This window comes from Daldinia loculata, assembly GCF_022478755.1.
Source record: "Daldinia loculata strain CBS 113971 unplaced genomic scaffold F4817scaffold_30, whole genome shotgun sequence".
In the NCBI taxonomy this organism is placed as follows: Eukaryota; Fungi; Ascomycota; class Sordariomycetes; order Xylariales; family Hypoxylaceae; genus Daldinia; species Daldinia loculata.
This window is the reverse complement of record NW_026054884.1, coordinates 404775-431978: the sequence shown is the minus strand read 5'-3', so window position 1 is coordinate 431978 and position 27204 is coordinate 404775. Positions and strand designations below refer to the sequence as shown.

Here is a 27204-nt window from a genome sequence, read left to right as displayed (position 1 = left end):
GCCACGACGGGATCGATATAATTCGCAGGTAAGCCGGCCACCCACGCACCCCCTCTTTTGCCATGACTGCATTGCAAGCCTCATCTGCTATCCCATCTCAACCCTACAGGCTACAACAAACACAACCTATCAATTGAAACGAGCTACACCTGCTACTGTATACTATACCTGATCGGCATACGTACCTGTCGGGTCCCAAAGCATATATAAAAAAGCCTATGGATAGTATCCTCGATACCCGTGTCCCAAAGGGTGGTGGCGGATTTAGATATAAAGGCGGTAGTGGTAGCGGCGGCGGAGGCGGAGGTTCTCTTGTGTGGTGGGCTTGGCTTATCATCATCTTCAGCGTCGTGTGGTTGTTTGCCTACATCACATTGCTCGTGCACTTCTTCCGGACAGGTTCTGATCCCACGCACTCTATCTTGAATGTAACTAACTATGGGCGAAAGATTACATCGGCACACATTCAAGTGAACGCCCGCGCTTTGGCCTACGTCTATTCGGCCGCTTGGCGTGGAAGGCCTTCAGGTATGCGACGGGAATTCAGGTATTTATATGGGCTTTCCGGAAGATACGAAGTAAGACGGATCGTGATACAAAGAAGGTAGGCGGTAGCTTCTATAGGAAAATCGATGAAGAAGAACAGGGTATTATGAAAAGCGGAAACGAACAGTTGGTGATGCCACCGGCTCAACTGCGTCATGAACTTGCGCCTCTCCCGGCTTATTCCAACGCTGCTGTTCGCTAAAAGGGAATATTAGACGGACTAACCTGATGGATTAGGTGCCTGTATAGCTAATAATCACGGGGTTTACTTGATATATGCTACTCGATATGCTATTAAGTATAATATGAGGGTTAAAGTAGATCGTTAATAAGAAACTGTATCTGACCTGTAGAGGCAGCATATAGGTATTCACGACAAAGAATTACATACAGAACTATACATTAGTCATCGGCCCTTTTGTCAAACTTGCCAGGCCTTGTTGGCTCCTCCATATTGAGCCTCACATCTTAGCTTAAGTTCGGTTTGGCAAACTTCCAAAGGTCCCACACGCTCGGCGCCTATACAAATGAGGTATCTCACGAATCAAAACAAAGAGTCATCCATCTTCTGCCTCAAAATTGGTTTCTAGCATGTTAGACCTAGGTTTAGGACTGGTTAGCGAGGTGGTTTGCAGCCTAGGTAGTGAATTAGTGCCCCCCAGTTCCACGCAAGACAGTGTCGAAATATCAGCTTACCCGCTCGAGATTATAATCGTACTTCTCTAAGGCATTCACCGCGTCCGTCCTTGAGTAGCCCATACCAGTAAGGTTCTTAACGATGGGGTCATCATGCTTTCCTTCGTCACTCAGTGCCCTTCCTGCGGTACTAGGTCTACCTGAGCTTGGACTTTGAACGGGACTCTTGTTATCTTCATTGTTCTTTGCGGGCAAGTCGCTCGGTGAATCGAAACTAGAGAAAAGAGCTTCCCAGTCTTGGTTGTTTGGTGCTGCGGGAGCTTGGCCGGGGAAGGAGGTATTATTAGTCGGAGCGGCACCAGCAGTAGCACCTGATGTAGATGAGACTGTGCCGAAATCATAGCTGCTGTCAATACCGAATGCGTTTGAAACATTAGTCGATTCGCTCTTAGGCTGGCTTGGAGGCGGACTGCTATCAAACACAGGATTGAAATCATCAAGATTTGATCTAGATAGGTTAGCAAACTCATCGTCTGCTGAACCCTCTTTAGCGTCTTCGAGGTCGGCGAAATCGTCATCGGGGTCGTCGAACGCATTCTTATGCGCAGTAGTGGTTGTGTTTGTTACTGTAGTTGGAGTAGGGGTAAATGATTCCCCGGTCCCCGATGGGGAAGAGAAAGATGAAGAGGCTCTCGGCGGCTCAGGGAAATTTGGTAAGTCACTTGATCCGATATTAGCGTCATTATGAGCTTTGAATAGTCAATGCATTGGAAAATGGAAATTGAAAGTCATACCTGGACGCGTGGGAAGCATGAGACGCAGAAGCTACACTCTCTGCGGCTTGGCCATCAGTTACGGCAGCGCTAGACTTTGAGGCTGCCGGAGAAGCCGGAGCTTGGAGCTCCCTGGCCTCGGTCTTTTTGTCGGCGGGGGATGCGGGTGCGAAATCATCGTCAAACCGATTTCCCTCGCTGGCGGAGTCTGACTCATCATCTCTCTCAAGCTCGGAAATAGGAGGAAACTCTGAGTTGAAGGTTGAGAATACCTTGGAGCTGTCCTGAGTCGACTTCTCCTGAGGCTTACCCGAAGTACTGCCCATGCTTGCAAAGGCAGAATCAAAATCTACCTTCGCATTTCCAGAATCTTTCATGTTCACAAATAGGTCGCTGTCCCTTTTGCTAGCGTAAGGTGTGGTAGGAGCAGGGGCTGTGGGGGTCTCGTCAGGGAACGAGCCAGGGATAGATCCATCACCAGGGGCCTTTGATTTCTCTTCGCTTTGCGTAGGAGACCATCTTTGGTTGGTGTCCGACGCCGAGGCCAAACTTTGACCAGTGGATGCAGACTCCAACGGGGCAGGAGTAGAAACCGAAGCAGAGGGAGTTGCGGCGCTTTCACCAGACCTACTAACGGGGGGAGAAACTTGACGTGAAGGCGATAGGGTCTCGGACGCCTCACCAAAGGGTGCGAAACTTGGGTTAGGCTGCTACAACTCAGTTGAGACGGGGGGTTCGGGTGCAGAAGCGGGATGGAGACTCACAGTAGGCGTAGAACTTGTCGGTGTAGCAAAAGATCCAATGCTAGCTGTTGAGCCACCAGTATCTTGGTGTTTAAATGCAGTTATCGGAGGGGTTGAAGTGCTCTCGGCCCCGAAGTCACCAAAGATATCGTTGAAAGACTTTTCGCCATACGGCTTAACAGGAGGCGATATGAATGTGCCCATTATATCTGTACTTCCAGTCCGCCTAAAGAACGGATTATTTGCGCTGGCAGTTGACGGTGCTGGACTAGCTACCTGAGCGGAGGTTGCCACTGGAGAGTTGCTGTTAATCTGTCGGGAAAGCTCCTCGTTGCTCTTTGTGAGATCCTCCACTTCGCTCTTTAGCTTGTCTCGGTCACCCTCAACCGTAGAAAGCTGCTTCTTGCCAATGGCAACCATTCCTTTCTGTTGCCGAGCTTCTGACCTTAATTTTTCCACCTGTGGTTTCAATTGCGCAATCTCAGTATTAACTGAGCTGATCCGTTGCTTGAGAGCTGCACTTTCTTGTTGATCGGCCTGGAGAGCCTGGGCGATTTGCTGATGCTGGTTCTGTAAGTCCTTGTAGGTGCCATCGATTACGATCAACTCGTTAGTAAGCTTTTTGGTCTCTTCGCGCACGTTCCTAAGTTGTTCTTCTAGAGCCCGGACATCTTGAGCTTCCTTCTCGTATAATGCGCGTAGTTGAGATAGGCGCTGTTCAAAGTTCTTCTTCTGCTCGCTCGCCTGGTTAATCTCATTCTGTGTTGAGCCACGCTGTCCTTGAACCTGTTGCATCTGCTTCGACAACGAACCAATCTGGTTAGACAGGTTGGCTAGCTCGGTTGTCTCATTTGTGAGTTTTTTGCTAATTTCAGGATCATTGTCTCCAAGAAGATCTTCCGTAGCGGCGATAGGAGGAGCAGGTCCCCTTGGAAGCTGAGCGGAACCGCTCGATCCCCCGGTATCATGAGATGTCAAAGTTCTACCAAAGGAAGAAGACGGAACGAAGGGCTTGAATGTATTAGCGGTAGGGGAAGCTCGAAGCGGGGAGACTGGCGGTCCACTGGCGAATGGATCTCTAGCTGCTGAACCTCCTGTTGATACTGGAATTTGGGGCGGAGCAGGGCTAGGGGAAGCGTCAAGACCAAATAGATCGTCAATGGCGGATTTCGGCTGAGGTATCGGTTGAGGTATCGGCTGGGGTATCGGCTGGGGTTGAGGTGGTAGCTGCGTCGGGGAAGCTGGGACATCGAACGGAGACGGGCCGACCGGGGGACGACGCTGCTGGCTTCGCAGGGACGGAGGGATGAGGTTTGGAGGCAGGGTCGTGGGCAGTGGCATATCTCGCCTGCTTCGCTGTTGGCGAATAAGGTGCATGGCAACCGCAAACGTGTCTCTCGTTAGCCGGCCTTCTGAATTGATGTCTGCAAGATCCCAAATCTGGGCTAACGCATCCTCAGGCAAGCTAGATTGACTTAGGAACGGAACAGCTTCCTCTCCAGTGATGAATCCCTTGTTCGTCTTATCTAAGTCGGCGTAAAATTGATCGAATCTTGCCTTATCTGCAGGAGTGATTATCCAGTCACTTCCAGTCGATTGAGGGGCTACACCTGCTACACCGGTAGGCTGAGGACTAAACGGTGGTCTTCCCAGCGGACTCGTCGTTCGCAGTTGCGCCTGTCCGCTCAGTTGTCGCGGTATAGCGGGTACAGGCGGGACTATAGTTGTAGGGCTCCGTCCTGACACCGAACCGCGCCTTGTAGCAGCTTCGTAGAGCGCGGCTGGTAAAATATTTGGGAGACCTCTCAAAGCACCGGACTTCATAGAAGTGAGAAGATGCATTGCAATTACAAATTCCGTCATTACAAGTGCTCCCCTTTGCTCTGTATCGGCAAGCTGCCAGATGCGTCCTAAAACTTCGTTGGGTAGGCCGGACTTCTCGAAGATGCTCTTCGCCTGATCACCTGGTAGTATACCTCCATTCTGCAAATTCTGTCTCTCAAATAATCCAGCATACTGGGCGACCTTCTCGGGTGTCAGAGGTGGTATCCGTATAGGGCCGCTGCCACTCCCCTGGGCCTGTATAGGTGGTGGAACAGGGGGGACGTTGGCACTGATGGTAATCCCGTCGAACCGCGGTAAGGGGCCTTGCTGAAGAGCTAGTTCAGGGGTTGGTTCGCGTGCAGCTTGAGCATGGCCGATGAGTCGCAAGACAATCCCGAAGCCGGCAGGTGTTAAAAAGCCACGATTCTCCTTGTCTGCTATTTGCCAGATCTACCAGCGTTCATAACAAATTAGCATATTCTTATATCAAGTGTATTCATCTGATATTCAGAAGCGTAACGAAACTTACCTCGCCGAGAACGCGCGAGTCTAGCCTTGTTTTCTCGAAGAATTTCACGGCTACTTCGCCCGTCACAACGCCGACACCATCAGTGTCTGCTAGTTTGAAGAGTTGGCCATATGCTCGCTTCTCTTCGGGAGTGAGGTTAAGCGCCGGCGCGGCTGTTAAGACGATTTGCGTTAGTCAACACTGTTGGTTATAATACATCTACACGGAAAGAAGGATCTCGATGATAGATGATTGCTTTATGGCAATATAGATAGGAGTTCCCGTAGCTTACCGGCATCAACGCTAGATTCAGCGGACATTGTTGCGCAGCCGAGCTCACCCAGGCTTCAATTTAAGACAGAGCTCGGCGTTTGAGGATATCGAGCAACCTTTCGGGCGCACGCGAAAAGTCAATTAGCGATGTGCTAAGGTTAGCATAAAATTGCTATCTAATAACAAGAGAAGCATGTAGTGTACAGCTTCGGCGACAAAAAGCGGTCGGAGATTTGACCGTGTTTGGCGAAAGGAAGGGTAAGGTAAGTGGTGAGTGGGAAATGTTTTTGAGGTTTCCGTCTCCAACTACGCTTTTTCGTAGGAGGCTGGCGTCTGGAGTCTACCTTTCTGTACAGGGTGCCCCTACTGCCCCTACCTCCCCTACTTCAGGACTACGTATGCGGGGCCACTTTTAGCTTAGCTCCTCAAAGCTCCGGGGTCCCGGGTACATATACCTGTATCTCCATACATAATACATGTATGTACATATGTATATATCTCGCATTACATTGCAGAGCATTAGGTCAATATTTTCTACGGCTCAATACTAATTAGATGATATTTCTAGATGCATTAATATTCTATAAACAAGGTTGAGAATATATATCAATCTTATATTCTAAAAGAAATGAAGGGGAAAAAAAAGCAAGGGCTTTCCCCTTTTCTAGTTTCCTCCTCATCTCAACTGCCGGTACATTCAAATGAGGTAGCCATTCATTCTGTAACCAGACTTGAAGACGTACAAGCGAACGTTTTGTAATGAGTCAGTCCAGCTTAATACATTTCTCTTCCTGTCACGAGCGCTGTAGCATCCAAATATGGATCCTCTCGTTTTAGGGGACAGTTAGACATGCATGCCGCTGCGAGCTGCAATCGAAAGAAGCCATAATTGGCCAAAGGGTGGTTCAACCGCGGATAGCGTGAAAGGTCACCAACGAGTAGAGTGGCATTGTCAGTAGTCCATCTTTCAACTTATTGGTCTAGAGTCTGTCACACTGCATAGATTATACCAAGCGACACGAAAACGTAGCTGCAGAAATGATGAAAATTAATCACGTATTTTTCTCATTTTGGTATCGAAGGCACTTGGGGGAATGCCCGAGTGAACTTTTTGCTATTAAAAGTTGTAGGACGGATGTACAAAGTGTATACTAATCTTGCTATCAGGCTCACAATCGAATTAAAGGCCTCCCTGCTGTCTCTCCACTACTATTCCTACGGACAGGACCACGTTTCTCCGCCACACAAGTATAACCGGCACTCCTCATAAGCTTTCAGTATAATAGGGTACTATTGCGGCAGGCCTCGGTCAGACACAACGGAGGGAGTAGAATATTAGATGCCCTTTAGTCGTGACACGTAGCATGAGTAACCTCAAATTTAGTACTCAGCATCAGCATCTCCCTCAGCGTCTACGGAATCGGTGGCAACTTCCTCGTAGTCGCGCTCTAGCGCTGCCAAATCCTCACGCGCCTCCGAGAATTCGCCTTCTTCCATACCCTCACCAACATACCAGTGGACGAAAGCGCGCTTGGAATACATGAGGTCGAACTTGGTAGACAAAGCTGACCAAGCCTCAGCAATAGCCGTCGTATTGGAAAGCATGCAGACGGCACGGTTGACCTTGGCCAAGTCACCGTCGGGAACGAACTGGGGAGGCTGGAAGCAGATACCAAGCTTGAATCCAGTTGGGCACCAGTCGACGAATTGAATAGTGCGCTTGGTCTTAAGCGTAGCCACAGCTCCGTGAGCGTCCTTAGGAACGACATCTCCTCGGTACAGCAGGCAAGTAGCCATGTATTTTCCATTACGGGGATCACACTTGACCATCTGGTTGTACGGCTCAAAGCATGACATGGTCATCTCTTGAACAGAGTTGGCCTCGTGGGCGGCCTTGGCAGCCGAAATGACTGGAGCGTAAGCAACCAGAGGGAAGTGAATACGAGGGTACGGCACCAGATTGGTCTGGAACTCGTTAAGATCGACGTTGAGAGAGCCATCGAATCGAAGAGAGGCCGTGATAGAAGACACAACTAGACAATGTTAGCTACTAGCAATACAACACTATTAGATAATTCCATACCTTGGGCGATTAAGCGGTTCAGGTTCTCGAAGTTGGGACGCTCCAAGCCAAGATTTCGGCGGCAGATATCGTAGATAGCTTCGTTGTCGACCATGAAGGAGCAGTCGGAGTGCTCGAGGGTGGTGTGTGTGGTAAGGATAGAGTTGTATGGCTCGACGACCGAAGTAGCGGTTTGAGGAGCAGGGTAGATGCAAAACTCCAGCTTGCTCTTCTTACCATAGTCGACCGACAGACGCTCCATCAACAAGGCACCGAAACCAGAGCCAGTACCACCGCCAAAGGAGTGGAAGACCAAGAAACCTTGGAGACCAGCGCAGCTATCGGCAACACGTCGCACTCTGTCCAAAACCTGGTCGATGAGCTCCTTGCCCACAGTGTAGTGACCACGAGCGTAGTTGTTGGACGCATCCTCCTTGCCTGTGATCATCTGCTCGGGGTGAAAAAGGCTGCGGTAGGTACCAGTTCGAACCTCATCGACGACGTTGGGCTCGAGATCGCAGTAGATAGTGCGAGGAACATATTTGCCCTGACCTAAAAGAATCAATAAGTTAGAATACTTTCTATTGTCCACAAAGCATATCAAGCATACCAGTCTCAGAGAAGAAAGTGCTGAATCCCTGGTCGGGGTCCGCCTTCTTGCGCTCTTCGGTCAGGTATCCATCGGGCTACACGATAAGCGTCAGTCAGGTCCTTGGTCTATCAGATTTCAAATCAACGTACCTGAATACCGTGCTCGAGGCAGTAAAGCTAAAAGCAGGTCAGTTTTAGTTTCCATCTCGAGTCGGTTTCGCGAAAGGCGCTGTCGAGGTCCGAGTTGCGTAGTATATATGCGACATCGAGATCCCGCGCAGGGAATAGACTTACCTCCCAGCAAGCGTTGGCGATTTGGCAACCTGCCTGGCCGACTGTATACAGAACAAGTAGTCAGTATAAACGCGTTTCCATAATCTAAAGGTCAAAAGGTGCTGGCAATAGGGAGACATGGATTATGCGGTGAAGGAAAACGCGTGCTATGGAGGGGGAAAATAAGAAAAACATACCGTTGATGCTAATGATCTCACGCATCTTGAAGGCAGATACAATGGAAAATCTGTACTAAAGGGAAACGAGAGAACAGGAATCGGGAGTGGGCAGGTTGAAAAATAGCCCCTTTGCAGGATATGTGAGTGGATGAGATGTATGTAGGAGTTGAGATCGAGTCAAAAGGAGTTTCTGTTGATGCTTTGGACGGGTCGTTTTTTACCTAAGTTAACTAAAAGTTCAAGTGGGGGGCGGATTAAAAATTCACCCCTGGTTGGAGCAATTAGTGTTCCAATGTTGACATGTTGACATGTCTAGTGGCCAGCCACGGTCTAGCTTGTTATGAGGTTGCCTAGCCTAGACTGACCGGATTGGACTCGGGGGGTTCGGGAAGGCACACAGACCACGTCGTTACCCAAGAGGAGACAGGGGGGGGTCGGCTATTACACCTATTACACAAGTCCACGGACCAGTTCGCAGATGACAAACTTGACAAACTAAGCTTAGCGGTAATAACGCAGCTGGCAATTGCCCAATACAATCCATCCGAAATCTGATCTTCATTAATAATTAAATTTCATACGAAATACAATAACTAAAAAATCGACTCATAAACTGCTGTCCGCCGAGTTCATACATACCTCATAATAACATAACAATAGTTGGCCATAATGCTAATAATTTACCTTGCTCTTGTATATTCGCTAATTGTAGCTGTATGTGCCAATACCGAAAAGGCAATCTTCTTAGGACCACCTACAGCTAGTATCCCCCTTTCCCATCCGACCCTGGGCGACTTACACGTCGATACCCTCACACCTACTAATGGGGCGATACGGACCCATGTCGAGGCCCAATTTCCCAATATCTCGTTGCCGCATGGCAAAGCTACTTGGCTCGTTCTGGATGAGCTGACTGAGGGTCAGCGTTACGAAGTGAGAGTATGCTGGGCTGCAACCGTGAGTAGACATGCTACCATGTTATAATTTAATATACTCGATCTAGGGAAAGCTCACTAGTTCTTAGCAACCTACCGAGTTTAGAGTCGCCACCTATGAGCTACAAACCCTCCTAGAGACCCCAGAACTATTATCTAAGCTCTCAGAGTACTCACAGTTCCGTCGGTCTCTAGATGATGATCCTAGATCCCAATCTAGGTCCACCGGAGGCGCCCAAGCGCTAAGGTCTGAGAGGAAGACATCAGTCCTTTTCCTCCAAATTCTAGCTGCGGCAGATTACTACACAATGAACAAGACGCTAATGAAAGATGTTCCACCGGTTCATGTGGATATCATTCTCGATCCCTTTGTCTTCGGCTTACTTCCTCGTTCACTATTACCAACTGTAGGCTATGTTATCGTGGTAGCCATCGCATCGTGGTTTATCGCACGATATATCTCAGTACGCATTCGCAACCTAGCAGCAGAAACAACACCCGAGAAGAAAATTCAGTGACGTGGTAAAAAAGACTTCAGCCACGGCCTCTTATATTTGCCTTCTAGATCCAAACGAAAGCATCACCTAGTCCTAATCATCATAACTCGTAATACGCGTTCGCGAATGCGGTCCAATATAGCCCCAATCGAGCATATGATCACAACATCTTCATCTTGTCCATAACTCAATTTATGCTATAAACCACCGCGGATCAATGCCAAAGCGGAATTCCTCTCAGCATAATGAATATGGTGAAAATGCTCCAAGAACGGTTAAAATAAGCTCTGCGGTCTATTATATGCCTGAAACTTTGCCAATACAAATAACAGCTTGGAAATTTCCTATTACCAATTACCGGGATACCCAGACTGGGCATGAGGATGCGTCCCCGAAGGAACTGGTGGCCCGGCGTTCGCGTACGAGGGTTGTCCCGGGTACCCGTGAGTACCTGACGATGGAGGTGACACATTGTACGGTCGGTTACCGTACGTAGACGGGGGCGGAGGGTACTGTTGGTGACCATTGTATTGGGGTTGATTCGGTGGTGGTGACGTGTATTGCGGTTGTTGTGCTAGTCATTATGTTAACTAAGCCGGCAATTCATCATGAAAAGGGGTTACTCACAATAAGCATTTGCTTGGGGAGTTGGACTATGTCCATAACTAGAGTGGCCCGATGATGGGGCACCACCATAATGCGGGTTTTGATGCTGTGAACCGGGCGGCGGGCTATGATAAGAGGGATTTTGGTGTCCTCCTGTCTGGCTAGGGGGCGGAGGATACGATGTTGCGGCATGCTGACCGGGTGGGGGTGGATATTGCGGCGTTCCATGTTGACTAGAAGGAGGGTTGTATGAGGGAGAGCTCTGTTGATGAGGCGGAGCACTATATGATGGTGTTGATACACTTGGTGACTGGTAAGATGTCGGAGGAGCTTGACCACTGTATCCGCCTGCATGGCCCGAGTTCGAATAGCCATAACTCTGACCCTATGTAACGCGTTAGTTAGGTCTGGGGTCATCTCAATGTCGTAGGTAGAACGCGAGAACGCGACATACTGGTTGATGCGTTCCTCCAAACATGCTTGCGACGCCTCCCATCACAGAGCTAGCGAGACCTGATGAGTGTTGTGGTTGGTGTGATTGCCCTGCATGGTAATTCTGTGGTTGCTGAGGCTTGCTGCCAGAGGAAAATAAATTCGAAGCAAGTTGGCCAACAAGTTGACTAGGACCTCCTCCGCCATGTCCACCAGAGGAACTTCCGAGGCTGCTACCTTGGCTTCCACCGAGACCACCAATTAATTGACCAGCAATACCTCCAATGCCGCTCGAACCATGACTGCTACCGCTCTGTGGCTTTCCGTGACCTCCAGAGAACTGACTCAGTAACGTGTTGGTAGCAAAACTCTGCGATTAGAAACCGCGTTAGCGATCTTTTTGCTGGAATGCAAAATCTGCCAGGACTTGTATACTCACACCGAATCCCCTTTCTCCAGATGGTCCATCGAGTCCTCGACTACCATCGGGCGCCAATACGGGTTCCATCCGGCCGTCTGGATGTTTGACAGTTTGTGTACCGTCCGGGTGCGTGATGACTTCTTGTTGGCCAGGTATCCCGTACGGGTGCTCGTTGACTTGAGCGGGCGTGTTTCCCGGCGCAGCTTGTGTTGGTGTCTCCCATTGGGAGACACCGGTCGAGAGTTGAACGTAGTAATATTTTTTGCTTGCACCATCCCACTGTGCTATCCATCCAGGTGGAAGTTGTGGTGGTTCGAACGTAGGGCCTTCGTTGGGAGAGGCGGGGCCAGCCATAGCGACTGAGGGAGGAGGGGTCTTATGTTTGTCCCTCTCTATGGCTACCTATAAGTTACGTAGGTAGACAAGATGGGGAAAACAACCGACTTCGATTACGAAGGGGACAGGTGAACGGTAGAGAAGTGATCTTAAATAACCGAGATATACCTAACGAAAGAGAGAGGGTTAGTTGACAATTAAAAAGAATTATTATTGATGGGTGGTATGACTTGCCTTGTCGTAATGGAATTTATTAGAAAATGTGAAAGAGAGGGCTACTATCGAAGGTCGCAGATGAATGAATGAATGAATAAATAAAAGGAGACTAATAACCGCTGCATATGTAATTAGGACCCTGCAAAGCCCACATGCACCCTAATACAGTCGACAGTCAGCTCGAAATTAGTGTGAAGAATGCCGTGGCCCGTCGCAGGTTTCTACTTCCTGTTTTTAGGTAACTACCCTATCTATGTGCGCCCAAAGTGAGGAATGTACCCATAAGCTGTGGTGCATTTTAGAGGGGCGGGCTATTCATGTAGGTACCTCTAACCTTATGCCTTCTACCTTACCTTCTACCTTAGCGCTTAGCGTCTGAAGGTCTGGTGGAATGACGCTTACGCCATAATACCATTCAGCCACAGCTACCGCAAGTGGCTAACTCAAATAAATACATTTTTTCATCATTCCAGTCTACATAAACCATCAGGCCATCAGGCCATCAGGCATCAGGCATCAGCTAAAACCGCCTTAGCCACAACGAAACGTCCTCCACGCGCCCTTGTTGGTTACCTCCTGACATATACATGTGTGATCTGACCATTTATGGCGGAGTCATGCCTTCCTAAGTACATATATCATATATAGTGCTAACGGAATACATAGAAGCTAGAATGAATGCAACGGATGGGCTTTAACTGCCTCTCAAGCTGATGAAGCAACGACATACTCGTTATTTAGAAGGCATCAAGGGTCATAAAAATCAAGACCACCATATATCATATCAATAAGCCGCGAAGTGGTGAACGAGAGCCAAAAAAAATTAGAACAAGACAACCTTAGCTATATATTTTTCTATCCTTAATGCGAACTTCGTTCAACTAGAATTCGCTATCGATGGATCCCAGAAACTTATCATTCAGTACTGCAGGAGGGGATGTTGATCTCCTGGAACGTCTCACGAAGCTACGTCTATTATTCTCTAGCGGCTCCCTCACTAACCAAGAGCACCGCTATATAAAAATTCTTCTTTCCAAGGTCAATGTAGATCTTATTGGCGAGCTTCCAGTGGAAATAGTAGGCCAAATTGCACAGCTACTAGACCTCCATGAGTTTGTTTGCTGCCTTGCCATATCCAGACGATGGCGTGGCAAGTTTTTATCTCCGTCTATAATAGGCGCTATTGCAAACAAATATTGTCCTTCATTGAAACACTCCGGCAATCCAGTGAATCTAGACAATTGCCTCAACGCCCTTCACAGAATAGGACGATTGCGCTGGAAGTCTTGGCAGGCCCGTCTGACAAAAGAATTTTCTTGGGAACATGAATCATATTTCAAGCTGGACCCCGTGTATCACGGCGATCACGATGACACGTCCACCGTCTATGCGCAATTTGGTCACTATGACAATGACCCCGAGCCAGATGACCAGGCGTACTCGACTGCTCTGTATTCTCGTGGCAAGATAGCATGGCTTGCTAAACCACGCATCGTGGTGGTCGACAACTTATGGGCACGGACGCGAAAGATTTTCACTATGCCAACGGGTGCTCTCGCTGGCTTAACACTCCAGATTCTAGCCCTTGGGAATAGACTCGTGGTTGGCACTATGAACCGTATTTTGTAAGAACATCTAAATATAACTGTTCTTCTTTTGTCTAAGTTAATCGAATAGAGTCGCATGGGACCACACAACGAACGAGTTTCTGGACAAGAGACTACCTGGCCCCATCAAATATGCTGCAACAGAAGGGTCAAGGGTCGCCGTGGTACTCTTTAACGGGGATGCCTTCTTATGGGAATTCGGTGGTAAAGTGTCGATGATTGCAACAGCTCCTCTGAAACAACATCAAGGACTCCATGGACAGCCATTGAGATCATGGGTGTCGAACCTTCGTATTTTTTTCCACCCTACGTGTAACAGAACGCTTCTCCTAGCTTCTGGTTACACCCACACTGGGTCTAGACACTCTGAAACAATTCTTAGGCGAGTAGTCTACGAATTTAAGGATATAAATCACACAGAGACTTTTGAATTTGAATTCCCTGCCAAAAAGCACGACCACGCAAACCCTATTGACCCTAAAGTCGACATACAAAAGGTCTTACCTTACCGCCGCGATATCATCGGGTTCTGTGAGCGACACTACCGCCCTCTATCGAGGTTTCTAGTACCCTACCAATATGAAACCTTTATTGAATTCGACATCTACGAGCGACAATTTACAGCAAGAACCAAGGAGACGTTTGATCTCGAAGAATTTGGCTGGCGCGCCCCTCTGGAAGACGCTGACTTAGACTTTGAAATCAAGTTCTATAGCAACGGGTTTACAGCTGTTAGCCATCAACCGGGGTTCGAATTTGAAAATGGTGGATGATTCCTGGACAGGGAATATACGAAGCACAGTGGCTAAGAAAACATCCGTCGTGTGTATTTCTTTTTCTTATGCCACGAGACGCTTTGGGTATTTGCCAGGTAATCAAGCAACTCATCTCTAAGGCAAGCTAGTTGACCAAGCGCAATAAGCCGAGACTTGTTTGAGTGAAAACTCCGATTACTGGTATGGGTTTGGCGGTATACGAATATTCGGTGTCATCGCATCTCTGTGGGTCGCTACCTGGGCCCTGGTTAGCAATACGGGACGGCCCGTACTACTCTCACTAGGTACAGCATGAACACTTCGCCCCATGGATAGACAGCAAGTCAGATACCTACATAAAAGTAAGAAAGTTTTTAGCTTGACGGGGATATTATAAGAAGCATTATTTAGGTTTCAACCTAGAAGGAGTGTTTTAGAAAAGATGGTATGTAAGTGACGGTTGATATCCTTGCAGACCCATTCATCAGGTTCCTCTCACTCTCCCAACAAATACTCCCTAGCTAAGCTAATAGTTGGGTGGATAACTAGGCCCCTTTTCTTATATGGGCACGTAGATCAACGTAGACAAAGGGAGCCTAACATCCAATTTAGGAAAGTCGCAAATCGCTGTCCCTTTAAGATCGATACCGAACGAACCGGGGCTAGGAACAGTTATGGCTACGGAATCGTTATTGTGGGAGAGCAGGTTCATTTGGCTATTACCGCCGTTGTCCGTACGTTGGTTCATTGCCAATACGGCGATTGGATTAATACCTACCAGTACTAGACCCCTTATTTCGAATAGGGACGAGCCTGGGATAGGTTACAGTAACAAGGTGGAAGTAGTACAGTAATAGGTACACATGAGATATTATCGTCAACACCTCTCCCCCCTTGTTACCCCTTGTTACCCCTTGTTACCCCGCAAAACTAACCCAATGCTTTGCTAGAATTGATTTCGGGCCTACCAGCCTACATACAATCCATCGTCTAGTCCCACCCCCACAACTCACTATGGTGGGGTTATTCTGGGGTAATGTGATGTCGTCATTGGGTTAGCTTCGGATCGTCGCCGTTTGATCTACTCTTCATCTACCCCAATAGTCCAACCACATTATTTCAAGCGCTGCGGGTAAATTGCCTACCTGCCAAGTCGAACCGCTGAAGGATCCAGCCAGCCATAGCATACATACCCCGGTCCTATAGACTACTCGCGTGCAATACGCTGTCAGCAGGTTCATATATTATTGGTTCCTTTGGCACTGCCCACCCCTTACCAAACTATTCAGAGCTGATCAGACGCTCCGATCTGGAACCAATCGCGCCGATATATTGCATACAAGCTTGGCCTCGGCTATTCCAGTAGCAGGAACAGAAAACATCGGTGTAGATTTCACATGAAATCGGGGATGTTCACCCAAAGAGGATTTCCCAAAGAGTATCTATACATGGCATCCCAGTTCTGAGTTATGCAGGGCCAAGCTTCTATCAACCGGACGAGGACCCAAGGCGGTATTCTTACCCCGTGGGGAGGGGACGAGTTAAGAGATTCTTGTCTAGATTTCCTTTCCAGAAGCCGGGTTTTGAAGAGAATACTCTGGAGCACCTGCGGAATTGGGTAAGGATTCGTAAAAGCAAGTCGGTCACTGGGTCTGATGCACATCAAAATCTCTTTGCTTTTGGCGGTCACCTGAATCAGAGACAGTAAACAAAAGGCTGAAATTACGATAGCTCCAATTTAAAAACGTGCATACTACGCGAGTCAATATATAAAATTGACATGCCATCCAGGAGTCACGATGAGATTCTTCCCAAAAAATTACCCCTCCAGTTCTTAGTACTAATTACCTAACGAAGGAGACAATTATCCCTTAGACTCCTCCCTGTCCTCCCTGTCCTTCAGTTTGGTGTGCTGCGACTCAGACACCATGTATAGGGTACTCACTCCTCTGTTATCAGCCGCTGTGCTCGCCAGCTTGGCCGCCGCTCTCCCGGCACCAAGCCCAACCCTAGAAGACCGAGCTGCCAAGACCTCAGTAGTCATACCGCAAGGGACTATCGTGGGCTCCGTCTCTAGCACGGTTGAGAACTTTGGAGGCATACCCTTTGCCCAAGCTCCAGTGGGAAAGTTGCGCCTAAAGCCGCCGCAGAGACTCACCTCTTCTCTCGGTACTTTCGATGCCACCGGAGTTGGTCCTGCTTGCCCGCAGATGTTCTTCTCCACGGAAGGAGATCTCCTCACATCTGTGCTAGGCGACTTGATCAACACACCGCTCTTCCAAACCGTCACGGGGCAGACTGAGGACTGCTTGACCATGAGAGTTCAACGGCCCAAGGGTACCACAGCAGATGCCAAACTTCCTGTTCTCTTTTGGATATTTGGCGGCGGATTCGAACTTGGCAGCCCGCAGATGTACGATGCCTCCTTGCTGATCTCTAACGGTATTGATCAAGGTAAACCGTTCATATTTGTATCCGTGAACTACCGAGTTGGCGGGTTCGGATTTTTAGCAGGAAAGGAGATCCTCGCCGACGGGGCATCGAATTTAGGGCTTCTAGATCAACGTATGGGTTTAGAATGGGTCCAAGACAACATAGCATTATTTGGTGGAGACCCCGAAAAGGTGACCATCTGGGGAGAATCGGCCGGAGCTATCTCCGTGTTTGATCAGATGGCTCTTTACGATGGTAACAACACCTACAATGGGAAGAAGCTTTTCCGCGCAGCTATTATGAATAGCGGGAGTGTGGTTCCAGCTCAGCGAGTAGACTGTGCCCGCTGCCAGGATATGTATGATACGGTGGTAAAAGCAGCAGGCTGTGCCGGGTCTGCTGATACGCTCGAGTGTCTTCGCGATGCGGACTACAATACCTTCCTCAACGCTGCTAATAGCGTTCCGGGTATCTTAGGCTACACTTCTGTCTCTTTGTCATACCTCCCACGACCGGATGGCGTCATTTTGACTGAGAGCCCAGAGGCCCTTGCGCTCAGTGGCAAATATGCAGCTGTACCTATGATTATTGGAGACCAAGAAGATGAGGGAACGCTTTTCAGCTTGTTCCAACCTAACATCACTACTACCGACGAGCTCGTCGACTACATCTGGAAAGTGTTTTTCGCTGAAGTCACGAGAGATGATATCGTAGGCCTCGTCAATACATACGATACATCAATTACCGCCGGCAGCCCCTTCAACACTGGTATTTTGAATAGCGCGTACCCACAGTTCAAGCGCCTTGCGGCAATCCTGGGTGACATGGTGTTCACTCTTACGCGAAGAATCTTCCTCGAGTCAGCTCTTACCGTAAATCCCAATGTGCCTTCATGGTCGTACCTAGCGTCTTACGACTACGGCACCCCGATATTGGGTACATTCCACGCGTCGGATATACTGCAGGTCTTTTACGGTATCCTGCCTAACTACGCCAGCAACGCTATCCAGAGCTACTACATCTCTTTCTTGTACACGATGGATCCTAACGAGGGCACGAGTTCTAACTTCGCGAAGTGGCCCCAATGGAAAGAGAAGAAGGAACTCATGCAATTTTGGAATAATAAGAGTAACTTGTTAGCGGATGACTTCAGAAGCGAAAGCAAGGAGTATCTATCATCTCATGCCAGTATCTTATTAATATAATCATGCATTTGGGACTGGGTTGGCATATGGGTTTGGAATGGGATAAGAGTGTACACAGGAAGGTACCTAACGCGTGGACTTTGGAGGTTACTAATGCGAGGAAGTTGGTTTTGGGTTGCCCAAGTAAACGTTGGTGCAATGTCACAGTTGCACTAAACGTCATGTTACCAGTCTTAATTGGGAGGAGAGGGGGACGAAAAGTAACCAAACAAGGCATATAATACCATATATAGTAGGTAATCCGACTCATGCTTGGCTACTGTAACGTTTATTAGACGTTAGTGGAGCTATAAGTGAATGATAGATCTATATCATTAGGTAGTATTGCGATGGCGCGGGGTTACGGGCTCGGTATCCGCAAGATTTCCTGGGGTAATTCCATGTACTCTGATCAATATAGCCCGAGAAGAGGATAATGTAACACTGCTAGTGGATATGCCATTCGTATTAAGACTCCTCGCGTTGAATATCTATACCTTAGGTATGCTCATATCTCAGTACTCAAATCACGGTGTCGTGTACTTGAGGGTTAACTTTGGTGATGCTATCTTTATTTCTGTTGGTCTTTTTAGACGTGTTCGCGCAGCTCAATGCGCAAGCAGCTGTGTTCGCGGAGAAAGAAGAGTCGCCAGGGAGAAGCGACAACAATACAACCTCTCTAGATAAAGAGTCTTATGTAGATGGCTTGATTTCAAACATGACGATCGAGGACCTCGGTTAGTTTATCTAGGAGCTGAAAAACTTCCCTCTATATCTAAACTAACGAGTATTTAAGTCCTACAATTACATCTTATGTTCGGAGGCGATATTGTAGGGGTCGAGTCGAAAAATGAGCTTTATGGTAGGTGCATTCGCAAGCTACTCTCGAGTCTTCCTATGCTACCATGAAGACTAGACTATACGATGCGCTTCAGTCCGGACTCGCCAATAGGGGTGATGCATGACTGGTAAGTCCCGGGGTTCTCCGTGGAAAGGGGCTCTAGGTTTACCGTTGTATAGGTACCCGCTGAACATTTCTCATTATAACGCCGTCCAGGAGTTGAATCTGCAGAAATCACGACTAAAGATCCCATTCATACACGTGGGAGAATGTCTTCATGGCGTTGGGTCTTTTAAACAATCCATTTTCCCTCAAAGCTTGGGCTTGTCGGCTAGTTTCGATGCTGACCTTGCATATCGGGTCGGTCGCGCAATTGGAACCGAAGCCAGGTCGATAGGGATTCATGCTTGCTTATCTCCCGTTCTCGATCTCGGCCAGGATCCGCGATGGGGACGTATGCAAGGTACGGCTTCTCCGTGTTACGAGAGGACCGCTTCTGTACTGATAGTATGCAGAGGCTTGGGGTGAAGATAAGGTGCTGACTTCGCATATGGGGGTCGCCTTTTCACGCGGGCTATCTAAAAATGGTTCTTGGTCTGAGCCGGATGCCGTGGTTCCAGTAGTGAAGGTATGTTTACGAAATATCATCCTATACGCAGTGTTAGTAACTTATCTCACCTGATAGCATTTCGCCGCCCATGGGGCTCCTCAGTCTGGACACAATACTGCCCCTTTCATGGGCCATGGAAATCGGCAAGTCATGCAAGATCTTCTCATGCCATTCAAAGCTGTGATCCAGCTTGGTGGAGCGAGAGGAGTCATGATGTAAGTTGACTTTGACCTAATCACCTGTGTAGCGTGCATTAAAAATGTTGCAGGGCATATAACGAGCTTGATGAAATACCGGCTCATGTACATCCTATGTTATATGAAGCGCTTGACGACTGGGGGTTCGATGGATTTATCATTGCTGATGACACCGGTATTACTTCATATATGCTAAGAAAGCCTTGATCTGCGCTATGCTAAATATATAACAGGCATGGTTGAGCTCCAAGCAGTATATCGAGTGGCAGGTTCTCCTGCAGATGCGATACAGCAATGGTTTAATGCTGGAGGGATGGTCCAATTTTATGACTTTCCTTTAGAAATCTATCTTAATGTGAAGCCCCCCTTTCGGACCTAATAACACCAATAATGCTAACACAGACTTAGACGACAATAGACCTAGTTAAAAACGGCACTGTGGAATTAGCAACCCTACAATCTCATGTACGTAGGATACTAGGGATCAAATGGGATTTGGGTTTATTTGATAACCCCTTCATCGAAACCAAGATAGATCCCCCACAAATTGTCGAGAGCCATCGCGACCTAACACGCGAAGCTGCTCAAAGGAGCATTGTACTCCTTGAGAACAAGAACTCGACGCTACCGTTAATACCCAAGGCTCAGAATATCTCTAAGATCGCTCTTATCGGCCCTTTCGCTGATGTGCTTAACTATGGCGATTATTCCGGCCAATGGGGCCAGTATCCCGCAGAAGCAGCGCGGACAATCCGACAAGGAATCCTGAGTTATGCGAGCAACGACGAGTTTGAACTGGTTACAAGCTGGGGAACGAATACCTGGGAATATAACGCACAATATGTGATCCCATCATATCTTTTATCGTCAAACGGCACCATAGGCGGTCTTTCTGCAACGTACTTTGCTGATACCAACTTTACTCAACCTACAGCTCATCGAATAGAGTTGCCGGCGCTGGATTGGGGGCTTTATCCCCCAGACGGTCTAACATCGAATAATTTTAGTGCCATCTGGGAAGGCGAGCTACAATCCCCGGTTGATGCAGATGTTGATGGTTGGATTGGAGCGGCAGTTGGCCCTAACACGACTGTTAAGCTCTTTATAGACGGGAATTTGATCGCATCAAGCGGAGTTGATGGGCTGCTTGATTCCGGTAATATTATGGGTAATATCATGGAATATGATTATATTACAACTAATGCCACGTTACCTCCTAAAGGGTCTGCGCCTTTCACTTTCAAAAAGGGGGAGACTTATCATATTCGCATCGAATATCAGGCATTCAACTTGTATAAAAAAGTAGAGAACGTGAATTCTCTCAATTCGCAACTCATCCTTTTTTGGAACCTCGTCAGCCGGAACGGCGATGCTATCGACCAGGCAGTCCAGCTGGCAAGTTCCTCAGACGTTGTGGTCCTAGCAGTCGGTGCTGCTTGGAATAGCGACGGAGAAGGCGGAGATAGAGGCACGCTTGGCCTTGCCCCAAGTCAAGACTTATTGGCTAAAGAGATTTATAAGTTGGGAAAGCCAGTCGTGCTTGTCCTTCAAGGCGGCCGGCCCTTCGCAATCGACTATTATAACCAAAGCGCCGCGGTGCTAGATACTTTCTTTCCGGGCCAATCTGGTGGCCAAGCTATCGCGGACGTGTTATTCGGCATTGTCAACCCTGGCGGTCGGATGCCAATAACCGTGCCGAAGCACGTTGGTCAGATCCCCGTATATTATAACTACAAGCCGACTGCCCACTTGAAGAATTACTTGGATGCCGAATCATCCCCGGCATATTGGTTTGGGTACGGACTATCATACACGACATTTGAAGTGTCTAAGTTTGAAACCTCGATAAATGGTACGGATGCGATAGGTTTCAAGGCCGGGGATATAGTTACGTTCTCGGTTGTTGTTAAGAATAGTGGCACTGTAGCTGGAAGCTATGTTGCGCAGGTATACGTGCTTAGTCGCGTCTCATCTATCACTCAGCCGGTAAGGCAACTTGTCGCCTTCCAGCGTATTGACATATTAGCTGGCGAGGAAGCTATGATTTCGCTGCAGTTGGATGTTGATAGGTACCTAACCATCCTAAACAGGAGAAATGAGTGGGAGCTGGAGAAAGGGTCGTACACTTTCGCGCTCTTAAATCACGGCGGCGACACGGATACAGCTCAGAATATTACTTTGAGCTGTGTATAAGACGGGAAGTGTTAGACTCGCTGCTTTAGTTAAATTATTCGAGTAAATATTCCGTATGGGACAGTATATGTTCATAACCACTCTAAATGTGCTTGATATTGCATAAAACATGATTTCCTCGAAAAGGAAGGACAAACTCTCCCTTGCCCCACTCATGTGGAACGTCACTACGGACTACGGGACCTAACTGCCTAACTTTAACTTTCTTTGACCTGATTCAGATTCCAATTAAATTCCAATTAAATTCTAATTAGCCAGACTGTTATTCTCGCGCGTCTCGCGGGAAACTTAACATTTAAATCATGACTGAACCAACTCGAGATTCATGTCCGCCTCCTCGCCCCGCCAATCGCATGAAGCGCCCGATATAACATGTATCGCGCCAGAGCCTTTCGAACCTATACCTCTCATCGCCGGCATTGTGCGTACCGGATATTGCATTCCAGGCTCAGTATTTCTGGTTGAGGGCGTCGATTCCATCCATACGTCTAGATCCAAGAGATGGCGTGCCGTACGCCTATTACTCGGAGATGGGGAGCTGTGTATCCAGGCCCTGTTATCGGCCGAGATGCATAGATACGTAGACGAGGGGGAAGTCGCCTTTGGGTCCTACGTTAAGCTGGAACAATTCCGAGTCGAACGGAGGAACCTCCCTAATGGGACTGATGGGGACTCGCCAACCACCAAAGGAAAGGAAAAAGAGCGTGATGACCATAATGCAGGAAATGGGATGGTCTATCTGGTTGTCGAGGATCTTGCACTCGTCGGGTGGAATAACGCACTTGTCGATACCGCGCCCGCCGAAAGTGCCCAAGCAGACGCTGAAGTCCCACAGGATCGAGCTAAAAATAACGCTCAGACTTCTATCACGACCAAACCGGTTCTAGGCAACAGTACTACGCAGTCTTTCGACAGTGGTGTTGGTCTCCTGAAAGAATTAGCCGATGCGGATGACGACTTCGAAGTCATGCCAAATGCTATGTCGAAGGCGACACAGAACAGGCTTGATCTCGCAGCAAAATCTAAGGACACAAACCATCTTCCCTGGTCGAGCAACAACCCTGGGAAACCCCTGAAACTCACCGAGTTACGCAAAATCCCCAACTTACCATACAAGCAAAATTGGAGTGTCAACGTGCTAGCAGTAGTTTCGGCAATCTCGGGTCTCGAACCTTCCGGCCTACCACCGTATAGCCAGCGACAGGTCAGGCTCGCCGACCCCTCTACTGACAAGCACGTGCTCTTGACGGTATTTCTAGACCCGGAACAGTTCTTACCAGCAGTTGGAAGCGTCGTATTACTGCTCGGGGTCAAGAACCATCGTTTTGATGGTGGAAGCCTCAAAAAGTATGCTAGCGACCGCCCGGCAGCCGGACATAGCTGGTGGTACGAGAATCCGACGCAATTCGACTGGTGTGACGTCGAGGGGCTGAGGCAGTGGTGGGTCGAGGGTCAGTCTATCGAATAATTCTTTAGAACATGATCATTTACGAAGCGGCTGATCATAATCGACCCCTAATGAATATGCACGTACAGGATAGCAACTGCGCACAGTAGATTAATACTATCGAATCAGCCCTTCCAAATTGCTGCTTCTACTTGGTGAATAATAATAGTATTTTTTTTTTTTGGTGTTTAGTCGCTATATAAATCAATATTACGAAGTACCTGGCTACATCCTAATCCAAGCTTCACTAGGTAGGTAACTATAATAAACCGACAAAAGTCCTCCCTAGGTATCATCAATTCGACCAATCGTACCCATAGACGAACTTAAACCCGCCATATCTGGTATCTTCAAAGGTTCTTAGTAGTCAAGCTTCGGCCTTTTTTACTGTTATACGTATCCGGTAGGGATGCTGTCGTTACAGATTTAATTGGTACGGCCGTAGGCGCCCCCGGGGGTTTGAGGATCCGGGAAAAAGTTATTCACGGATTGCTCCAATAAAACCATGTCTGTAATAGGAGTTAGCAGTCACTCTTATGGGTATGAAATTTAGGTGCTTAGGGGTATATATTGGGATGGATAGTTTCTAGAGAGGAAGAGTGAGGGGGGTTACGTACACTCATCAGGCGTCCTGTCTGTATAGTTGTCGCCGAATAACTCGCGCATGTGCGGATCGGGAAGAATATAATGGTTCTGGGTTTGCGGAAGCCCGTTGCCCGAAGTCAAAGCCGATCTCTGCCAGCGCTCCAGCTCGTCCAGCAGATATTGGCGTATATTATGGCCGGGTATCTCGCCTACCTGGTCGTCATCGTTGTTGATGAGAATCGGGTTTCGGGTTCCGGAATGGGCTTGAGTTCCGGACTGAGCTTGGGAGTCGAGATAAGATTGAGGGATAGGGGTCCAGATGACTGGGTGAACCCCCCTGGGGTCTAGATCACGTCCGGTATGATGACCATCGTTCACATGTCCGAGGACGTAGCCCTGACCACGGAAAGTTGTGTCCCCGTCACTAAAACCAAGCGATTGTTCATAGGCGTTCGAGTGTCCGTAGCCATGCGAGTGCCCATGGTTATGGGAGCTCCCATGTCTCTCAGACTTCCCATGGCCATGTGTACGTCCGCCATTACGGGAGCGACCGCTACCACTTGCATGTCCGGAATCATGGGTGGAACTATAGACGGAGCGGCCGTTGCCGCAACGGCAGGGGTTGCATCGACAAGCGGCGCCGCACGGACACATTGCGCTGTCACGTCGGTGTACTGCGGTAACCAGTTGTCTGGTTGTCTAGTTGTCCAGTTGTGTACCTAGATAGGTAAGTCTGATATTGAGGTCGGGGGTAGTATGGTGATGTTTAGTAGATGAAGATAGAGTTTTAGATGAAAAGCGAAAAGATGAGGGTGGCCTTCTGTTTATATAGACGAATTCCACCCTCCCAAGCCAAAGCCTTAAGCTAATTTTGAGTCATGATGGCCCTTGGTGCGTAAGGTCTCGATCATATGTTGCGTGTGATGTGAGTTGTTGTGAGTATAATATCACATTTTGAGGCACGATGACAAATTCATCCTAACTACCTCGACAGCTAGGACGCCGAGATCTAAACCAAGAATAGAGAACCCTCATTGGTAAACTCATCTGATGTCAAACATCGGTCATAAGCGGCCTCTTTCGGAAATTCGTACTGGACAAGTCATAAATGAATCGATTCAAAGTCAGTAGTTCTCGGCAACACGATGATTGTATTGCTCTTCGAAGGTAGTACGAATAATGAAACTTTACTCAAGTCCCAGTCATGAGCTGACGCGTATTTCATCATCACAATAAATTATTTTGAGCCCTTTCAAGTTAATTTACTAAAACTATCCATAATTTTCCGCGGATATGTAGGAACCTATATGCTAGGTACGCAAATTAAAGATAGTGTTTAACCGATGTTGCCTTTGGAGTTTTATTTTAAGTAATTATCTTGGAGTTACAAGGCTATAAAATATACGACATTAATAATTTTCATGATATTCTACGTGGCCCTAACTCTGAGTTGTAGTATGAATATTATCCCTGGAACTAATGAGAAGTCTAGGTAGGTAATATTTCAAATCCGGTTTAAGAGTTAGTCCTAGCGAGTTATAGATGTTATTAGCAATATTACCCCCTAGTAGGAGGTTTAAGTGTTTTGGAAGGGATTGGGCCCCTGGTAACCTACATCATATAATAGTCATTACTCGGGCCAGTTTCCTAACTACCAAAACGATCTCGAAATAACTGAAGGGCATACGATCGGCATGAAGATTGTATATTAATAATGATGGTTCAAGAAATCAACTCGGGTAAGGATAACCGCATCTATAGCTTGCTACAAGTATGTCGTAGATGGGGTAAAATGATTGCATATAGGTATGTATTTCTACTAAGGTGGTATTTCTTTTTGTACACCAATTAGTATATCAAGATGGGATCATCAAGTTCTGACTTTCACTGTAACGACGATACCCCATCCACGGACACTCTCCCATATTCCGAGATCATTCTCCTGGCGGAATGCAACCTCCTGAGCTGTAACTGTCATGTCAGCCCCCTGTTTCTCTTGTTCTTCCTGTATGTTGTCCTTCGCAGCATCGATTTGTGGGGGACTCGGTATTGTTGACTCCGGCGATTTCTGTTCACTTGCGCGTTTCCCCCAGAACCAGCTTTTCTTCTCCTTCTTCGGTGGTAGTCTTTGCTCAACCACAGTCTGAACTACCGAGTTAAACTTCACTTCTGGCTTTTTCTCCCTTTTCGGTTGCAGGTAGTTGGCGAGGCGGCGTGCCATCTCCTCATCACGCCACCAGAGTGATTTAACCTTTTCGGCAGTACCATCTAACGAAGAACTAGGCTCATCAAACCGTCCCCAGTCACTAAATTCTTGTCCGGAGGCCCAGCTCGGGTTTTCGCTGATCTCTCGGGAACTAAGAGTACCAGAGCCAGACTTAGAGTCCTTACCACGGCTTTCTATAGGAATTCTGGATACGCGACAAATCTCCCCGCGTCGCTTCATGTCTTCTAAACCGCTAAGAATGGCATTCTTAGGAACCGCGGCACCCGGGACTAAAGTAAGGGTCGCTAGCGGGACGGGAGTATGTCGAGCCCCTAAGTCGACCAAGAACTCCTCGAGGACGGGGACAATATGGTCTAGCAGAGATGCATCACTAAAAGACTGTTCGACCCTCCGCGCTTGTTGCGTTGCCCGGATGCGATCTGGAAGGGACACGATATGATGCTGAAGATGAGAAGTTAGGGAGTTTAACTGCAACTCATCTAGGGTGTAAGGATTAGTTGGAACGGCGGTATAAGGAGGAGGTGCCTCCAGAGGTTCTTTGCTATCCATGTTTGCTGCAACCTATCCAGAGATTTGACAGGACAGTAGATGAAGCCGGTAGCTATGTAGGCAGAGTTAGAACTAGGGAAATGGTTGGTCTGCTCTTGCTTGGATACTACGTAGTAGTGAGAAAACAGCCAATTTAGATATGCCTGCCACCTGGTTATGCTAGGCAATCCTTCTGGCAGAGGGGCGTGGGTTAACGTTAGGCAAACAGGGACACAGCTATCCAAGCGTAGATGCTTACCAAATAACTTAAAATGGGTTGGGAACTAGATTATGGTCAGTTCTAAACCATAGGTATTTAACCATTAATTCTTGTCATTGGTCCGGGGACAAAATGATCCACAGCTTGGGTTGACACGGGGGTTGATCATACCCCTGAGTATGTAAAGATGATAGGAGCCCAACCTCGATCGAAGACTAGTCCGTGACTGCCGGTTGTCCACCGCTCACGTTCGGGATCATTCGGAGTCAGAAGACAGCACCAGTCAGCCGTGAATACCGAATACCCAGATTTGGGGCTAAGATGCAAGATGCAAGATTAGCCTTGCATCCGCCGTGCACGGGGATAAGTAGAACGGGGAACGGGGGGGTCTAAGCCTCACTTGGCGGCGTTAGGAGCACCGAAGATAATGATACGGGACTTTGGTCACGTAGAGAAGTTCTTTATGCGCTTGATTGCAACAAATGAATTAATTGTCAATTGGCGAATCGAGATTTCGAAGTTTAGA

At 48.0% G+C, this 27204-nt stretch overlaps 11 protein-coding genes across 11 annotated transcripts; 6 read left to right on the top strand and 5 right to left on the bottom strand.

Moving 5' to 3' along the window:
- Positions 1-218: 218 nt before the first annotated feature.
- On the top strand, positions 219-748 carry F4817DRAFT_316808 (uncharacterized protein; the record flags this gene model as incomplete). The annotated part of the gene is made up of 2 exons (XM_049300725.1): positions 219-399; positions 450-748. 2 exons carry the CDS (start codon positions 219-221, stop codon positions 746-748), a joined length of 480 nt encoding a protein of 159 aa, XP_049158298.1.
- Positions 749-920: 172 nt separating this feature from the next.
- On the bottom strand, positions 921-5467 carry F4817DRAFT_143651 (uncharacterized protein). The gene is made up of 5 exons (XM_049297895.1): positions 5323-5467; positions 5052-5203; positions 2720-4972; positions 1977-2662; positions 921-1903 (listed from the first exon to the last, which is right to left on the bottom strand). The coding sequence occupies exons 1-5, from the start codon at positions 5348-5350 to the stop codon at positions 1234-1236; spliced, it is 3789 nt and encodes a 1262-aa protein (XP_049158297.1). The 5' UTR covers positions 5351-5467; the 3' UTR covers positions 921-1233.
- An 875-nt stretch (positions 5468-6342) lies between these two features.
- Positions 6343-8757, bottom strand: F4817DRAFT_340450 (tubulin alpha-B chain). Its single transcript, XM_049303639.1, has 6 exons — positions 8427-8757; positions 8251-8291; positions 8107-8133; positions 7976-8051; positions 7387-7917; positions 6343-7336 (listed from the first exon to the last, which is right to left on the bottom strand). The coding sequence occupies exons 1-6, from the start codon at positions 8449-8451 to the stop codon at positions 6684-6686; spliced, it is 1353 nt and encodes a 450-aa protein (XP_049158296.1). The 5' UTR covers positions 8452-8757; the 3' UTR covers positions 6343-6683.
- A 157-nt stretch (positions 8758-8914) lies between these two features.
- On the top strand, positions 8915-9959 carry F4817DRAFT_143549 (uncharacterized protein). Its single transcript, XM_049297893.1, has 2 exons — positions 8915-9365; positions 9433-9959. Exons 1-2 carry the CDS (start codon positions 9078-9080, stop codon positions 9859-9861), a joined length of 717 nt encoding a protein of 238 aa, XP_049158295.1. The 5' UTR covers positions 8915-9077; the 3' UTR covers positions 9862-9959.
- A 65-nt stretch (positions 9960-10024) lies between these two features.
- Positions 10025-11878, bottom strand: F4817DRAFT_143579 (uncharacterized protein). Its single transcript, XM_049297894.1, has 4 exons — positions 11318-11878; positions 10901-11248; positions 10468-10831; positions 10025-10414 (listed from the first exon to the last, which is right to left on the bottom strand). Exons 1-4 carry the CDS (start codon positions 11651-11653, stop codon positions 10188-10190), a joined length of 1275 nt encoding a protein of 424 aa, XP_049158294.1. The 5' UTR covers positions 11654-11878; the 3' UTR covers positions 10025-10187.
- Positions 11879-12275: 397 nt separating this feature from the next.
- Positions 12276-14294, top strand: F4817DRAFT_143489 (uncharacterized protein). The gene is made up of 3 exons (XM_049297892.1): positions 12276-12415; positions 12518-13476; positions 13529-14294. Exons 2-3 carry the CDS (start codon positions 12749-12751, stop codon positions 14229-14231), a joined length of 1431 nt encoding a protein of 476 aa, XP_049158293.1. The 5' UTR covers positions 12276-12415; positions 12518-12748; the 3' UTR covers positions 14232-14294.
- A 1847-nt stretch (positions 14295-16141) lies between these two features.
- Positions 16142-17851, top strand: F4817DRAFT_359368 (sterol esterase; the record flags this gene model as incomplete). The annotated part of the gene is made up of 1 exon (XM_049306152.1): positions 16142-17851. The coding sequence occupies one exon, from the start codon at positions 16142-16144 to the stop codon at positions 17849-17851; it is 1710 nt and encodes a 569-aa protein (XP_049158292.1).
- A 435-nt stretch (positions 17852-18286) lies between these two features.
- On the top strand, positions 18287-21763 carry F4817DRAFT_340431 (glycoside hydrolase family 3 protein). The gene is made up of 9 exons (XM_049303638.1): positions 18287-18567; positions 18627-18692; positions 18747-18798; positions 18851-19134; positions 19187-19299; positions 19357-19496; positions 19550-19653; positions 19712-19833; positions 19887-21763. The coding sequence occupies exons 1-9, from the start codon at positions 18393-18395 to the stop codon at positions 21669-21671; spliced, it is 2841 nt and encodes a 946-aa protein (XP_049158291.1). The 5' UTR covers positions 18287-18392; the 3' UTR covers positions 21672-21763.
- A 75-nt stretch (positions 21764-21838) lies between these two features.
- On the top strand, positions 21839-23284 carry F4817DRAFT_340428 (uncharacterized protein). The gene has a single exon (XM_049303637.1). It carries the CDS (start codon positions 21997-21999, stop codon positions 23137-23139), a length of 1143 nt encoding a protein of 380 aa, XP_049158290.1. The 5' UTR covers positions 21839-21996; the 3' UTR covers positions 23140-23284.
- A 260-nt stretch (positions 23285-23544) lies between these two features.
- F4817DRAFT_365978 (uncharacterized protein) lies at positions 23545-24437 on the bottom strand (the record flags this gene model as incomplete). The annotated part of the gene is made up of 2 exons (XM_049306936.1): positions 23736-24437; positions 23545-23627 (listed from the first exon to the last, which is right to left on the bottom strand). Exons 1-2 carry the CDS (start codon positions 24355-24357, stop codon positions 23545-23547), a joined length of 705 nt encoding a protein of 234 aa, XP_049158289.1. The 5' UTR covers positions 24358-24437.
- Positions 24438-25392: 955 nt separating this feature from the next.
- F4817DRAFT_143269 (uncharacterized protein) lies at positions 25393-26966 on the bottom strand. Its single transcript, XM_049297891.1, has 3 exons — positions 26882-26966; positions 26718-26742; positions 25393-26651 (listed from the first exon to the last, which is right to left on the bottom strand). The coding sequence occupies exon 3, from the start codon at positions 26477-26479 to the stop codon at positions 25574-25576; it is 906 nt and encodes a 301-aa protein (XP_049158288.1). The 5' UTR covers positions 26480-26651; positions 26718-26742; positions 26882-26966; the 3' UTR covers positions 25393-25573.
- Positions 26967-27204: the final 238 nt, after the last annotated feature.

Bases quoted from the DNA above. Each gene is read 5' to 3' on its own strand.
- F4817DRAFT_143651 (XM_049297895.1), bottom strand. From the start codon at position 5,350: ATGTCCGCTGAATCTAGCGTTGATGCCG. The intron at 4,973-5,051 runs GTAAGTTTCGTT...GAACGCTGGTAG, and splicing joins ACTCGCGCGTTCTCGGCGAG to ATCTGGCAAATAGCAGACAA. The intron at 1,904-1,976 runs GTATGACTTTCA...TATCGGATCAAG, and splicing joins CATGCTTCCCACGCGTCCAG to TGACTTACCAAATTTCCCTG.
- F4817DRAFT_340450 (XM_049303639.1), bottom strand. From the start codon at position 8,451: ATGCGTGAGATCATTAGCATCAACG. The intron at 8,134-8,250 runs GTAAGTCTATTC...ACCTGCTTTTAG, and splicing joins TCGCCAACGCTTGCTGGGAG to CTTTACTGCCTCGAGCACGG. The intron at 7,918-7,975 runs GTATGCTTGATA...TGATTCTTTTAG, and splicing joins CACTTTCTTCTCTGAGACTG to GTCAGGGCAAATATGTTCCT.
- F4817DRAFT_143549 (XM_049297893.1), top strand. From the start codon at position 9,078: ATGCTAATAATTTACCTTGCTCTTGTATATTCGCTAATTGTAGCTGTA. The intron at 9,366-9,432 runs GTGAGTAGACAT...ACTAGTTCTTAG, and splicing joins GAGTATGCTGGGCTGCAACC to CAACCTACCGAGTTTAGAGT.
- F4817DRAFT_143579 (XM_049297894.1), bottom strand. From the start codon at position 11,653: ATGGCTGGCCCCGCCTCTCCCAACGAAGGCCCTACGTTCGAACCACCA. The intron at 11,249-11,317 runs GTGAGTATACAA...TTCTAATCGCAG, and splicing joins CTGGAGAAAGGGGATTCGGT to AGTTTTGCTACCAACACGTT. The intron at 10,832-10,900 runs GTATGTCGCGTT...CGCGTTACATAG, and splicing joins TTGGAGGAACGCATCAACCA to GGTCAGAGTTATGGCTATTC.
- F4817DRAFT_143489 (XM_049297892.1), top strand. From the start codon at position 12,749: ATGGATCCCAGAAACTTATCATTCAGTACTGCAGGAGGGGATGTTGAT. The intron at 13,477-13,528 runs GTAAGAACATCT...TTAATCGAATAG, and splicing joins GGCACTATGAACCGTATTTT to AGTCGCATGGGACCACACAA.
- F4817DRAFT_340431 (XM_049303638.1), top strand. From the start codon at position 18,393: ATGCTATCTTTATTTCTGTTGGTCTTTTTAGACGTGTTCGCGCAGCTC. The intron at 19,135-19,186 runs GTACGGCTTCTC...GATAGTATGCAG, and splicing joins GCGATGGGGACGTATGCAAG to AGGCTTGGGGTGAAGATAAG. The intron at 19,300-19,356 runs GTATGTTTACGA...CTCACCTGATAG, and splicing joins CCGTGGTTCCAGTAGTGAAG to CATTTCGCCGCCCATGGGGC.
- F4817DRAFT_340428 (XM_049303637.1), top strand. From the start codon at position 21,997: ATGTCCGCCTCCTCGCCCCGCCAATCGCATGAAGCGCCCGATATAACA.
- F4817DRAFT_143269 (XM_049297891.1), bottom strand. From the start codon at position 26,479: ATGGATAGCAAAGAACCTCTGGAGGCACCTCCTCCTTATACCGCCGTT.